Here is a 15,163-nt window from a genome sequence, read left to right as displayed (position 1 = left end):
TATCAATGTCCCGCTGTAAACTCTGACAGTCCTCCATACCATCCACAACACCTCCAACCTTTGTGTCATCAGCAAACTTACTAACTCATCCTTCCACTTCTTCATCCAGGTCATTTATAAAAGTCAGAAAGAGTAAGGGTCCCAGAACAGGTCCCTGAGGCACCCCACTGGTGACTGACCTCCATGCAGAATATGACCCATCTACAACCACTCTTTGCCTTCTGTGGGCAAGCCAGTTTTTGATCCACAAAGCAATGTCCCCTTGGATTGCATGCCTCCTTACTTTCTCAATAAGCTTTGCATGAGGTACCTTGTCAAGTGCCTTGCTGAAATCCATATACTCTACATCTACTGCTCTTCCTTCAATGTGCTTAGTCACATCCTCAAGAAATTCAGTCAGGCTCGTAAGGCACGACCTGCCTTTGACAAAGCCATGCTGACTATTCCTAATCATATTCTACCTCTCCAAATGTTCATAAATCCTGCCTCTCAGGATCTTCTCCATCAACTTACCAACCACTGATGTAAGACTCACTGGTCTATAATTTCCTGGGCTATCTCTACTCCCTTTCTTGAATAAAGGAACAACATCCGCAACCCTCCAATCCTCTGGAACCTCTCCCATCCCCATTGATGATGCAAAGATCATTGCCAGAGGCTCAGAAATCTCCTCCCTCTCCTCCCACAGTAGCCTGGGGTACATCTCATCCGGTCCCGGCAACTCATCCAACTTGATTCTTTCCAAAAGCTCCAGTACATCCTCTTTCTTAATATCTACATGCTCAAGTTTTCAGTCTGCTGCAAGTCATCACTACAATCACCAAGATACTTTTCCATAGAGAATACTGAGTACCTCTGCTATTTCCTCCAGTTCCATACACACTTTTCCACTGTGACACTTGATAGGTACTATTCTTTCACGTCTTATCCTCCTGCTCTTCACATACTCTTAGAATGCTTTGGGGTTTTCCTTAATCCTGTCCGCCAAGGCGTTCTCATGGCCCCTTCTGGCTCTCCTAATTTCCTTCTTAAGCTCCTTCCTAATAGCCTTATAATCTTCTAGATCTCTAACATTACCTAACTCTCTGAACCTTTTGTAAGTTTTTCTTTTCTTCTTGACTAGATTTATTACAGCCTTTGTGCACCACAGTTCCTGTACCCTACCATAACTTCTGTCTCATTGGAATGCACCTGTACAGAACTCTACACCAATATCCCTTGAATATCTGCAACATTTCTTCCATACTTTACCCTGAGAACATCTGTTTCCAATTTATGCCTCCAATTTCCTGCCTGATAGCCTCATAATTCCCCTTACTCCAATTAAAAGCTTTTCTACCTTGTCTGTTCCTATTTCTCTCCAATGCTATTGTAAAGGAGACAGTGGGAGACCATTTTGAAGATAGTGATCATAATTCTGAGTGATCTGACACCTGACCAGTTGATTTCCCAACACCAAATCAAGTAGAGCCTCTCCTCTTGTAGGCTTATCTACATATTGTGTCAAGAAACCTTCCTGAACACACCTAACAAACACAACCCCATCTAAACCCCTTGTTCTCGGGAGATGCCAATATATACTTGGGAAATTAAAATCTCCCATCATGACAATTCTGTTATTATTACACCTTGCTAGGATCTGTTTCCCTATCTGCTCCTCAATACTCTGCTCCCTCTTACTATTGGGTGGCCTATAAAAAGCACCCAGTAAAGTTATTGACCCCTTCCTGTTCCTAACCTCCACCCACAGAGAGTCTGTAGACAATCCCTCCATGGTGTCCACCTTTTCTGCAGCCATGACATTATCTCTGATCAACGGTGCCAAACCCCCACATCTTTTGCATCCCTCCCTGTCCTTTCTGAAACATCTAAAGCCTGGCACTTGAAGTAACCATTCCTGTCCCTGAGCCATCCAAGTCTCTGTAATGGCCACAATATAATGTCTCCAAGTACTGATTTAATCTCTAAGCTCATCCGCTTTGTTCACAACACTCCTTGTGTTAAAAAAAGACACATCTCAAATCTTTGGTCTGAGCGCGTCCCTTCTCTCATACCTGCCTATCCTTCCTCTCGCACTGTCTACAATCTTTCTCTATTTGTGAGCTAACCTCCTCTCCCCCCGTCTCTTCAGTTCAGTTCCCACCCCGCAACAATTCTGGTTTAAACTTTCCATCTCCCCGCCGGGATATTGGTCCCCCGGGATTCAAGTGCAACCCGTCCTTTTTGTACAGGTCACACCTGCCCCTAAAGAGGTCCCAATGATCCAGAAATCTGAATCCCTGCCCCCTGCTCCAGTCTCTCAGCCATGATCCCAAGATTACTACCTTTGCAGTCCTGCTTCTCAACTTCCTTCCTAACTCCCTGTAGTCTTTTCTCTGGACCTCTTCCCTTATTCTACCTATGTCATTGGTACCAATATGTACTATGACCTCTGGCTGTTTTCCCTCCTACTGCAGAATATCTTGGATGTGATCTGAAACATCCTGGACCCTGGCACCTGGGAGGCAAACTATCATCCGAGTTTCTTTCCTGCGTCCACAACATCGCCTGTCTGACCCCCTAACTATAGAATTCCCTATCGTTACTGCCTTCCTCATCCCTTCCCTACCCTTCTGAGCCACAGGGCCAGACTCTGTGCAGAGGCGTATGCCCTTCTGAAAGGTCAGCAGCCGTCTGCCTCTCGACATACCCCTTCGAAAGGTCAGCAGCCGCCTGCCCCTCGAACATTCATGCTGGGTTTAAGGTGTTGATGAGAAGTTTCTTTGTTTTCTTTCCGAATTGTAAGAGACTCAAATAGGCATATGGATAATTTTTGATTTACTTGCAGTGTGCCTTGCAGTTGGTTGTTTGTCAGTCTTTGTGTCTTGAAAATAGAACATACCTTACAGCCTGTACAGGCCCTTCAGCCCACAATGTTGTGCTGACCTTTTAACCTATTCGTAAGATTAATCTAACCCTTCCCTCCCACAGAGTCTCTTAAATGTCCCTAATGTACAGGTTAGCATGGAAAGTTTTAAACTCAGCAGACTGCATCATGGGCAATAGCCTCCCCGGCATTGTGGACATCTTCAAAAGGCGATGCCTCAAATCTGATGGTGAATGGGAAGAAGCTGTTCCTGAAACGTTGTCTGTCTCTTCAGGCTCCTTTATGGTAGCAATGAGAAGAGGGCATGCCCTAGGTCAGGGGTCGGCAACCCGCGGCTCCGGAGCCGCATGCGACTCTTTCATCTCTGTGCTGCGGCTCCCCGTGGTTTGTTAGTTTTTGAAATGTAATTCGAAATTTGAAGATTATGGTGATCTTGTACAATCTAAATAAAACGTTGTGGCGACACCATTTCCTGGCACATCCGAACCGGCTCACAATTAGCCACCGTTCCGGCTAAGGGAGATAGCCTACGGGGGTTTGTGAGTACGTGTCTTTTGGAGCATCCGCAGCCACGGGGGGTGGGTTGAGGGAGGCTTTAAAGCAAGGCTGTTTAGTTCGAATAAAGTTATCTTTGACTGTAGTGTCGTTATCTTAGCGCTGCATGTAGCACACCACCACAACGTGTTTTTTATCGCTATTAATAAACGTCACCACTGCCAATCCCTGACACCCGCCAGTGTGCGATTTCTTTTAATTTTTCGATCGAAGGTAGGCTAACTATGGAGTAACCTTCAACCCAACGTCTTTTTTTCGGAGTTCAAAATGTTTTTGTTGCATGCAGAAATGTAATTTCGTTTTCTCTGCAGGAGTTCATCAATTTCATAAATGTAACACATTATAGTTTGTTTATACATAGCAGAAAGGCAAAAAAAACCATTGTATGCAGTGTTATTTCATTTTAAATGTCAAACGGGTTTTGTGGCTCCCAGTGTTTTCTTTTCTGTGGGAAATGGGTCCATATGGCTCTTTCAGTGGTAATGGTTGCCGACCCCTGCCCTAGGTGATGGGGTCCTTAATGATGGATGCTGCCTATTTGAGGTATTGCCTTTCAAAGATGTCCTCGATGCTGGGAGGCTGGTACCCATTATGGAGCCTGCTGTGTTTACAACTTACTGTGGCTCGTCTGATCCTGTGCAGTGGCCCCTCCGTACCAGATGCTGATACAACTGGACAGAATGCTCTCCATGGTACATAGAGTCATAGAAAAATACAGCACAGGAACAGGACCTTTGGCCCATCTAGTCTGTGCTGAACCATTTAAACTGCCTAGTTCTGCACCCGGATCAAAACTGTCCATATCCCTACAATCCATGTACCTAGCGAAAATTCCCTCAGACATTGAAATTGAGCTGGCATTGGGAACTTGTTCCACACTCTCACGACCCTCTGAGTGAAGAAGGTTCCCCTCATGTTTCCCTTAAACTTTTCACCCTTAACCCACGACCTTTGGTTGTAGTGACTCCCAGCCTCAGTGGACGCACCCCCCCATAACTTTCTATACTTCTATCAAATCTCCCCGCAGTCTTTGAGATTCCACGGAATAAAATCTTAACCTATCAATCCTCCAGACCTGGCAACACTCTTGTAGATTTTTTCTGAACTTTAACAGTCTTACTTACATTTTTCCTGTAGGTGGGTGACCAAAACTGCACACAATATTCCAAATTAGGCATCACCAATGTCTTATACAATTTTGCCATAATATTCCATCTCCTTCCTCAGTACTTTGATTTTTGAAGACCAGTGTGCCAAGAACTTTCTTTACGACCCTTTTTACCTGTGACGCCACTTTCAATCAATTGTAGACCTATAGTCCCAGATCCCTTTGTTCTACTGCACTCCTCAGTGTCCTACCATTCACTGTGTAAGACCTACAGTGGTTGGTGCTACCAAACTGTAACACCTCACACTTGTCTGCATTAAATTCCATCCGCCATTTTCCAGATGATCCAGATTCTGCTGCAAGCTCTGATAGTCCACTATATCCCTAGTCCTGGCATTTTCCACAAATTTACTGATCTAGTTAACCACTTCATCATCCAAATCATCTTGAATGTCAAGCACTGAATCTTCTTGACCAACCTCCAATGCAGGACCTTGTCAACTGTCAAGGTCCATGTAGACAACATCCACTGCCTTGCCTTCATCAACTTTACTGGTAACTTCCTTGAAAAACTCTTTAAAATTGTTTAGACATGACCTAGCATGCACTAAGTCATGCTGAATATCCCTAATCAGAATTAGGTTTATTATCACCGACATGTGTCGTGAGATTTGTTAACTTAACAGCAGCAGTTCAATGCAATACATAATATGGAAGAAAAAAAGTAAAAATAAATGATTAAGTAAATCAATTACAGTATTTATTGAATAGGTTAACAATCATGCAAAAACAAATAATATATATTAAAAAAGTGAGGTAGTGTTTATGGGTTCAATGTCCATTTAGGAATCGGATGGCAGAGGGGAAGAAGCGGTTCCTGAATCGTTGAGTGTGTGCCTTCAGGCTTCAGTACCTCCTACCTGATGGTAACAGTGAGAAAAGGGCATGCCCTGGGTGCTGGAGGTCTTTAACAATGGACGCTGCCTTTCTGAGACACCGCTTCTCGAAGATGTCTTGGGAACTTTTCAGGCTAGTACCCAATATAGAACCAACTAAATTTACGGCCCTCTGCAGCTTCTTTTGGTCCTGTGCAGTAGCCCACCCCACCCATAGCAGACAGTGATGCAGCCTGTCAGAATGCTCTCCACAATACATCTATAAAGGTTTTTGAGTGTTTTTGTTGACATAGCAAATCTTTTCAAACTCCTAATAAAGTATAGCTGCTATCTTGCCTTCTTTATAACTACATCGATATGTTGGGACGAGGTTAGATCCTCAGAGATCTTGACACCCAGGAACTTGAAACTGCTCACTCTGTCCTTTATCTTACCCTTCCTGAAGTCCACAATCAGCTCATTGACTGCCAGTTTGTTGCTGTACACCACTCCACTAGTTGGTATATTTTGCTCCTGTATGCTGTCTCATCTCCGTCTGAGATTCTACCAACAATGGTTCTATCATCAGCAAATTTATAGGTGGTATTTGAGCTATGCCTAGCCACACAGTCATGTGTGTATAGAGAGTAGAGCAGTGGGCTAAGCACACATCCCTGAGGTGCACCAGTGTTGATTATTAGTGAGGGAGGAGATGTTATCACCAATCCTTTTAGATTGTGGTCTTCTGGTTAGGGAGTCGAGGATCCAATTGCAGAGGCCCAAGTTCTGTAACTTCTAAATCAGGATTGTGTAAATGATGGTGTTAAATGCTGAGCTGTAGTCGATTAACGGCATCGTGACATAGGTGTTTGTATTGTCCAGGTGGTCTAAGGCCGTGTGAAGAGCCATTGAGATTGTGTCTGCTGTTGACCTATTGTGGCGACGGGTCTGACTATCCAAATTCTCATTTTCTGATACCTAGAATATTTTGCAATAACTTTCCCACTATTTTCTGCGGTATTCACTAAGGAGAAGGATATTGAATTGTGTAAGGTAAGGGAAACAAGTAGGGAAGTTACGGAAACTATGACGATTAAAGAGGAGGAAGTACTGGAGCTTTTAAGGAATATAAAAGTGGATAAATCTCCGGGTCTTGACAGGATTTTTCCGAGGACCTTGAGGGAAGTTAGTGTAGAAATAGCAGAGGCTCTGACAGGAGTATTACAAATGTCATTAGAAACGGGGATGGTGCCAGAGGATTGGCGTATTGCTCATGTTGTTCCCTCGTTTAAAAAGGGTTCTAAGAGTAAACCTGGCAATTATAGGCCTGACGAAGGGTCTCGGCCCGAAACGTCAACAGTGCTACTTCCTATAGATGCTACCTGGCCTGTTGCATTCCACCAGCATTTTGTGCATGCTGCTTCAATTTCCAGCATCTGCAGATTTCCTAGTGTTTGCAATTATAGGCCTGTAAGTTTGATGTCAGTGGTGGGAAAATTGATGGAAAGTATTCTTAGAGATGGTAAATATAATTATCTGGATAGACAGGGTCTGATTAGGAACAGTCAACATGGATTTGTGCATGGAAGGTCATGTTTGACAAATCTTATTGAATTTTTTCAAGAGGTTACTAGGAAAGTTGACGAGGGTAAAGCAGTGGATGTTGATTTCAGTAAGGCCTTTGACAAGTTTCCGCATGGAACGTTAGTTAGGAAGGTTCAATCTTTAGGTGTTAATATTAAAGTAGTAAAATGGATTCAACAGTGGCTGGATGGGAGATGCCAGAGAGTAGTGTTGGATAACTGTTTGTCAGGTTGGAGGCCGGTGACTAGTGGTGTGGCTCAGGGATCTGTCCTGGGTCCAATGATGTTTATCATATACATTAATGATCTGGATGATGGGGTGGTAAATTGGATTTGTAAGTATGGAGATACTAAGATAGGTGGTGTTGTGGATAATGAAGTTGATTTTCAAAGCTTGCAGAGAGATTTAGTCCAGTTAGAAGAGTGGGCTGAAAGATGGCAGATGAAGTTTAATGCTGATAAGTGTGAGGTGCTACATTTTGGTAGGACTAATCAAAATAGGACATACATGGTAAATGGTAGGGCATTGAGCAATGCAGTAGTACAGAGTGATCTAGAAATAATGGTGCATAGTTCCCTGAAGGTGGAATCTCATGTGGATAGGGTGGTGAAGAAAGCTTTTGAGATGCTGGCCTTTATAAATCAGAGCATTGAGTATAGGAGTTGGGATGTAATGTTAATATTGTACAAGGCATTGGTAAGGCCAGATTTGGAGTATTGTGTACAGTTATGATCACCGAATTATAGGAAAGATGTCAACAAAATAGAGAGAGTACAGAGGAGATTTACTAGAATGTTACCTGGGTTTCAGCACCTAAGTTACAGAGAAAGGTTGAACGTTAGGTCTTTATTCTTTGGAGCGTAGAAGGTTGAGGGGGGACTTGATAGAGGTATTTAAAATTATGAGGGGGATAGATAGAGTTGACGTTGATAGGCTTTTTCCATTGAGAGTAGGGGAGATTCAAACAAGAGGACATGAGTTGAGAGTTAGGGGGCAAAAGTTTAGTGGTAACACAAGGGGGAATTTCTTTACTCAGAGAGTTGTAGCTGTGTCGAACGAGCTTCTAGTCGAAGTGGTAGGGGCAGTTTCAATATTGTCATTTAAAATAAAATTGGATAGTTATATGGACAGGAAAGGAATGGAGGGTTATGGGCTGAGTGCAGGTCGGTGGGACTAGCTGAGAGTAAGCGTTCAGCACGGACTAGAAGGGCTGAGATGGCCTGTTTCCGTGCTGTAATTGTTATATATGGTTATATATGTTCAAAGTCCTGGTAAAATATAGCTGCTGTTGTGCTTTATAATTGCATCAGTATGTTGGGTCTAGGATATATCTTCTGAGGTGTTGACACCCACGAACTTGAAACTGCTCCACTGGTGCTCCCTTGATGAAGTCAGTGTGTGCTCCAGCTTTTGCTGTTCGAAGCCTTGCTCACATTGCATGAGTCATTGAAGCGGCCGTCTCTCTGTTGGTTTCTTGCAGCTGGCGATGTCAAAGGTGTAACCCAATGTTTCGACGAAAGTGCAGGGAGCTAGTGAAGTCCAAGTTCTTCTACTGGCTGGTGATCTTCCTGGTCTTCTTCAACACACTAATGATAGCTACTGAGCATCACCTTCAACCCAACTGGCTGACTGATGTTCAAGGTAGGAACTGCAGATGTGACGTCCTGTCCCCAGGGATGCAGTGAATTGGCTTGTCTGTAGAAGTCATGGGGTAGTGGTTGTTGGGACTTATTCAGGCCACAGGTCTGCTGTTGCAGTATGTGTCCACCTTACCTGCTCATTGAAAGTCGCTTCCCCCATGCTGGCTGCGCATTGGCACATTTGCCCCTCCTACTACCTCCCTTTTAGCTGATAATATATCATGGCACTTGTAGAGCTTAATTTTGAGTACTGAAATCACTCACCCTCTTCGCTCTCTGGGTCACCATGGACTAGGAATCGTAACCGGTGCCGTGGAAACAGTGGAAGTGTGCGTGGGGGAGGGGCTTAGGCACATCCTTTAGATACATATTTGTTTCTGTGTGTAACTTGAATGGGTTACTGAATGTTTACTATCTGTCCTGTTCTATAAATTAATGGTTAACTTACTTGCTCTGTCCCCACTTAGCTAAACTGAGAATGTGAATTCACATACCTGTGCCTCCGTGCTGGGACTTCTGCCATTTGTGATATAAACTGTATACGTTTATTGACAGACCTGTGCTGGGATCTCTGCCGTTTGTGATATAAATTGTATATGTTTATTGACAGACCTGTGCTGAGATCTCTGCCATTTGTGATATAAATTGTATACGTTTATTGACAGACCTGTACTGGGATCTCTGCCGTTTGTGATATAAATTGTATACGTTTATTGACAGACCTGTGCTGGGATCTCTGCCGTTTGTGATATAAATTGTATATGTTTATTGACAGACCTGTGCTGGGATCTCTACCGTTTGTGATATAAATTGTATATGTTTATTGACAGACCTGTGCTGGGATCTCTACCGTTTGTGATATAAATTGTATACGTTTATTGACAGACCTGTGCTGGGATCTCTACCGTTTGTGATATAAATTGTATACGTTTATTGACAGACCTGTGCTGAGATCTCTGCCATTTGTGATATAAATTGTATATGTTTATTGACAGACCTGTGCTGGGATCTCTACCGTTTGTGATACAAATTATACACATTTATTTATTGAGAGACCTGTACTGGGGCCGCTGCCGTTCGTGATATAAATTGTAGACATTTATTTATTGAGAGAAACAAGCCCTTGCAGCCCGATGAGTCATACCACCTAGCAGCTCACCTATTTAACCCTAGCCTAATCACAGGATAATTTATAATGACTAATTAACAACTAACCAGTACATCCTTTGATTGTGTGAGGAAACTGGAATATCCGGAGAAAACCCACAGGGAGAATGTACAGACAACTGGAAAATTTAACTTCAAACCAGCTGTCATAGTGTGAGGTGACCACTACACTCACATCGTGCCCTTGGCCATTGGATTCTGAATCGGCTTGCCCATAGAGGACAGAGGGTGGTGGTTGAGGGAGATCTGTGATGTTCGGCACGCATCTGTACTGGGATCTCTGCTGTTTGTGAATGACCTGGATGAAAACATAAATGGGTGGGTTAGAAAGTTTGCAGATAATATGAAGATTGGTGCCCTTGTTGATATTGTTTTTGACTGGTAAAGAATACAATGGGATACAGATCAGTTGTGGATATGGGCAATAAATGACAGATGGAGTTTAACCCAACCAAATGTGAAGTGTTGCACCTTGGTAGCTCAAATGTAAAGAGACAGTACACTGTTAAGAGGCACTCCACTGGTGACCGACCTCCATGCAGAATATGACCCGTCTACAACCAATCCTTGCCTTCTGTGGGCAAGCCGGTCCTGGATCCACAAAGCAATGTCTTCCTGGATCCCATGCCACTTTACTTTCTCAATAAGCCTTGCATGGGGTACCTTATCAAATGCCTTGCTGAAATCCATCATTGTAGAAGAAAAAGTTAACCAATGGAGGTCATCTCTTGTGATCTGGACAGCAAGATGTTGACAAGGTCAAGCTCCTGGCTCAGAGCTGCAGACCTCTTCCCGGAAACAGAGGAGTTCCTTCTGGCAATACAGGACCAGGTGGTTAACACAAAAATTATCAAAAATACATTAAAAAAACAAATTCTAATGATGAATTCAGACAATGCCAAGAAAAAACAGAATCAATCCAACATGTTACAGGATCCTGGTTACTCAATCTGGTTACATACACAGGAACGATCAAGTAAAAAACATCTTTCAACAAAACCTTGCTATAAAATACAAACTCATAAAAGACACCATACCTTACTATAAATACAGGTCTGATCCAGTCCCACAAATTATATTATGACTGACCCATTATTACAGATAGAACAATCCATAATAATCGTCTGATATAATCGAAGCAAGAGGCGGAGATTGAAGAAGTAAAGGCATCCCGGAGAGAAGTCTTTTTTTTTAAACTGATCGGGGAAAAGAGGCTAGACTGCACAGGCATATGACAAAGTGCGCCAAAGGTTTAAAAAGGTTTAAAAAAAAGACCGCCATATACAGCGGGCATTGTCGGAATGGACCGAGTCAGAGTGGGACGGCTTTGGCTCAACAGGCTTCGGCGTGAACAGGCTGAGGCGAGGGTAGGTATGTTTTGTTTGTTTAGAGAATATGCCAGGCAGGATGTTGGAATGCTCCTCTTGCAGGATGTGGGAAGTCAGGGAGACCTCCAATGTCCCTGACAACGACACCTGCAAGAAGTGCATCCAGCTGCAGCTCCTAACAGACGGCGTTAGGGGACTGGAGCAGGAGCTGGATCACCTCCAGATCATTTGGGAGAATGAAGAGTTTATAGATAGTAGCTACAGGGAGGCAGTTACGCCAAAGGAGCAGTGCACAGGTAATTGGGTTACCGCCAGGCGAGGGAAGGGGAGATGGCAGGCAGAGCAGGGCTCCCCTGTGGCCATTCCCCTCAACAACGTATACCGAGTTAGATACTGTTGGGGGAGGAGGGCTAACTTACCTGGGACAAGCTGCGGAAGCCAGGTCTCTGGCACTGAGTCTGGTTCTGCAGTGCAGAAGTGAGGGGGGGAAGAAGAGGAGAGCGGTAGTGATAGAGGTACAGACAGGAGGTTCTGTGGTTGCGACAGGGGCTCCAGGATGGTTTGTTGCCTCCCGGGTGCCAGGGTCAGGGATGTCGCTGATCGCGTGTACAGCATTCCGAAATGGGAGGGTGAGCAGCCAGATGACATGGTACACATCGGTACCAATGACGTAGGAAGAAAGAGTGAGGAGGTCCTGAAGAGTGAGTATAGAGAGCTTGGTAGGAAGTTAAAAACAGGACCTCGAGGGTGGTAATCTCAGGATTATCTCTCGTGCTACCTGTGCCACGTGCCAGTGAGGGTAAGAATAGGATGTACTCATGGCTGAGGAACTGGTGTAGGGGGCAGGTTTCAGATTTCAGGATCATTGGGACCTCTTCTGGGGCAGGTGGGACCTGTACAAGAGAGACGGGTTACACCTGAACTACAGGGGGACCAATATACTTGCAGGGAGGTTTGTTAGAGCTATGGGGGGCGGGGGGGGGAGGTTTAAACTAGATTTGCAGGGGGATGGGAACTAGAGTGCCAGAGTAGATAGTGGAGTGGGGATGAAAATAAATGATGTTAAAGTTTCATGCAAAGTCACAAATAGAAGGGTTGTGTGTGGTGGTAATAATCTTCTGAGGTGTGTCTATTTCAATGCGAGGAGTATCGTGGGAAAGGCAGAAGAGCTGAGGGCCTGGATTGACATGTGGAATTATGACATTGTAGCCATTAGTGAAACTTGGCTACAGGAGGGGCAGGACTGGCAGCTCAATGTTCCAGGGTTCCGATGTTTCAGACGTGATAGAGGCAGAGGGGTGGAGGGGTGGCTTTGCTAGTCAGGGAAAATATTACAGCAGTGCTCAGGCAGGACAGATTAGAGAGCTTGTCTACCGAGGCCATATGGGTGGAGCTGAGGAACAGGAACGGTATGAGCACATTAATGGGGTTATTATTATAGACCACCCAATAGTCTGCAAGAATTGGAGCGAATCTGCAGACAGATAGCTGACAACTGCAGGAAACAAAGTTGTGATAGTAGGGAATTTTAATTTTCCACATATTGATTGGGACTCCCATACTGTTAAAGGTCTAGATGGATTAGAATTTGTAAACTGTGTCCAGGAAAGTTTTCTAAATCGATACATAGAGGTACCAACTAGAGAGGATGCAATATTAGATCTCCTATTAGGAAACGAGTTAGGACAGGTGACGGAAGTGTGTGTAGGGGAACACTTTGGTTCCAATGATCATAACTCCATTAGTTTCAACTTGATCATGGATAAAGATAGATCTGGTCCTCAGGTTGAGTTCTAAACTGGAAAAAGGCTGAATATGAAGAAATGAGAAAGGATCTAAAAAGTGTAGATTGGGACAGGTTGTTCTGTGGCAAGGACTTCGTTGGTAAGTGAGAGGCCTTCAAAGGAGAAATTTTGAGAATGCAGAGTTTGTATGTTTCTGTCAGGATTAAATGCAAAGTGAATAAGAATAAGGAACCATAGAACATTATAGCACAGAAACAGGCCTTTTGGCCCTTCTTTGCTGTGCCGAACCATTTTTCTGCCTAGTCCCACTGACCTGCATCTGGCCCATAACCCTCCGTACACCTCTCAAAAATGTACATGTCCAAGTTTTTCTTAAATGTTAAAAGTGAGCCCGCATTTACAACTTCATCTGGCAGCTCATTCCACACTCTCACCACTCTCTGTGTGAAGAAGCCCTCCCAATGTTCCTTTTAAACTTCTCCCCTTCACCCTTAACCCATGTCCTCTGGTTTTTTTCTCCCCTGGCCTCAGTGGAAAAAGCCTGCTTGCGTTCACTCTATCTATACCCATCATAAATTTATATACCTCTATCAAGTTTCCCCTCATTCTTCTACACTCCAGGGAATAAAGTCCTAATCTATTCAACTTTTCTCTGTAACTCAGTTTCTCATGTCCTGGCAACATCCTTGTAAACCTTCTTTGCACTCTTTCAACCTTATTAATATCCTTCCTGTAATTTGGTGACCGAAACTGCACACAATACTCCAAATTCAGCCTCACCAATGCCTTATACAACCTCATCATAATATTCCAACTCTTATACTCAATACTTTGATTTATAAAGGCCAATGTACCTAAAGCTCTCTTTACTACCCTATCTACCTGTGACACCACTTTTAGGCAATTTTGTAACTGTATTCCTATCTTGATTCTCTAGGGATATTGGACTCTGATAAAGAAGAGAGAGATATATGACATGTATAGGAAACAGGGAGCAAATAAGATACTTGAGAAGTATAAAAAGTGCAAAAAAAAACTTAAAGAAATCAGGAGGACTAAAAGAAGACATGAGGTTGCTTTGGCAGTCAAGGTGAAGGCTAATCCAAAGAGTTTGTACAGGTATATTAAGAGCAAAAGGATAGTGAGGGATAAAATTGGTCCTCTTGAAGATCAGAGTGGTAGGCTACGTATAGAACCAAAAGAAATGTGGGAGATCTTAAATGGGTTTTTTGTGTCTGTATTTACTAAGGAAACTGGCATGGAGTCAATGGAAATAATAGAAAACATAGAAAACCTACAGCATAATACAGGCCCTGCGGCCCACAAAGCTCTGCCGAATATGTCCCTACCTTAGAAATTACTAGCCTTACCTATAGAACAAAGAACAATACAGCCCAGTACAGGTTATTTGGCCCACAATGTTGTGCTGACCCTTAAACCCTCCACCTTAAATACTTGTTACTTGTTTAGTAGTCTCTTAAATTTACTTGTCTAGTAGTCTCTTAAATTTCACTGGTGTATCTGCCTCCACCTCTGACTCAGGCACAGCATTCCACTCACCAACCACTCTGAGTAAAAAACCTTCCTCTAATATCCCCTTGAACTTTCCACCCTTTACATTAAAGCCATGTCCTCTTGTATTGAGCAGTGGTGCCCCGGGGAAGAGGCGCTGGCTGTCCTCTCTTAATATCTTGTACACCTTTATCATGTCTCCTCTCATCCGCCTTCTCTCCAGAGAGTAAAGCCCTAGCTCCCTTAATCTCTGATCATAATGCATACTCTCTAAACCAGGCAGCATCATGGTAAATCTCCCCTGTACCCTTTCCAATGCTTCCACATCCTTCCTATAGTGAGGCGACCAGAACTGGACACAGTACTCCAAATGTGGCCTAACCAGAGTTTCATAGAGCTGCGTCATTACCCCATGACTCTTAAACTGTATCCCTCAACTTATGAAAGCTAACACTCCATAAGCTTTCTTAACTACCCTATCTACCTGTGAGGCAACTTTCAGGGATCTGTGGACATGTATCCCCAGATCCCTCTGCTCCTCCACACTCCTCCTGTACTCCCTCCACCACGACCCTCTGCTTTCTGCAGGCAAGCCAATACTGAATCCACCTGGCCAAACTTCCCTGGATCCCATGCCTTCTAAAATAAGGAAAACAAGTAGTGAGGTCATGGAACCTATACAGATTGAAGAGCAGGAGGTGCTTGCTATCTTGAGGCAGATCAGAGTTGATAAATGTAGCAAACACAATGAAATGTGCAGATGCTGGAGATTCAAACAACACA

At 43.8% G+C, this 15,163-nt stretch overlaps 1 protein-coding gene across 1 annotated transcript in view; it reads left to right on the top strand.

Moving 5' to 3' along the window:
* The window catches only part of LOC132381205 (voltage-dependent L-type calcium channel subunit alpha-1S-like), a 381,429-nt gene that overhangs the window by 100,869 nt on the left and 265,397 nt on the right, over positions 1–15,163 (top strand). Inside the window, exon 10 of the mRNA XM_059950504.1 lies at positions 8,469–8,629. Coding sequence (XP_059806487.1) covers positions 8,469–8,629 — 161 coding nt within the window. The remainder of the gene's footprint in view (positions 1–8,468; positions 8,630–15,163) is intronic.

Source organism: Hypanus sabinus, chromosome 25 (genome assembly GCF_030144855.1).
Source record: "Hypanus sabinus isolate sHypSab1 chromosome 25, sHypSab1.hap1, whole genome shotgun sequence".
Classification (NCBI taxonomy): domain Eukaryota; kingdom Metazoa; phylum Chordata; class Chondrichthyes; order Myliobatiformes; family Dasyatidae; genus Hypanus; species Hypanus sabinus.
This window is presented reverse-complemented; position numbering and strand designations above follow the sequence as displayed.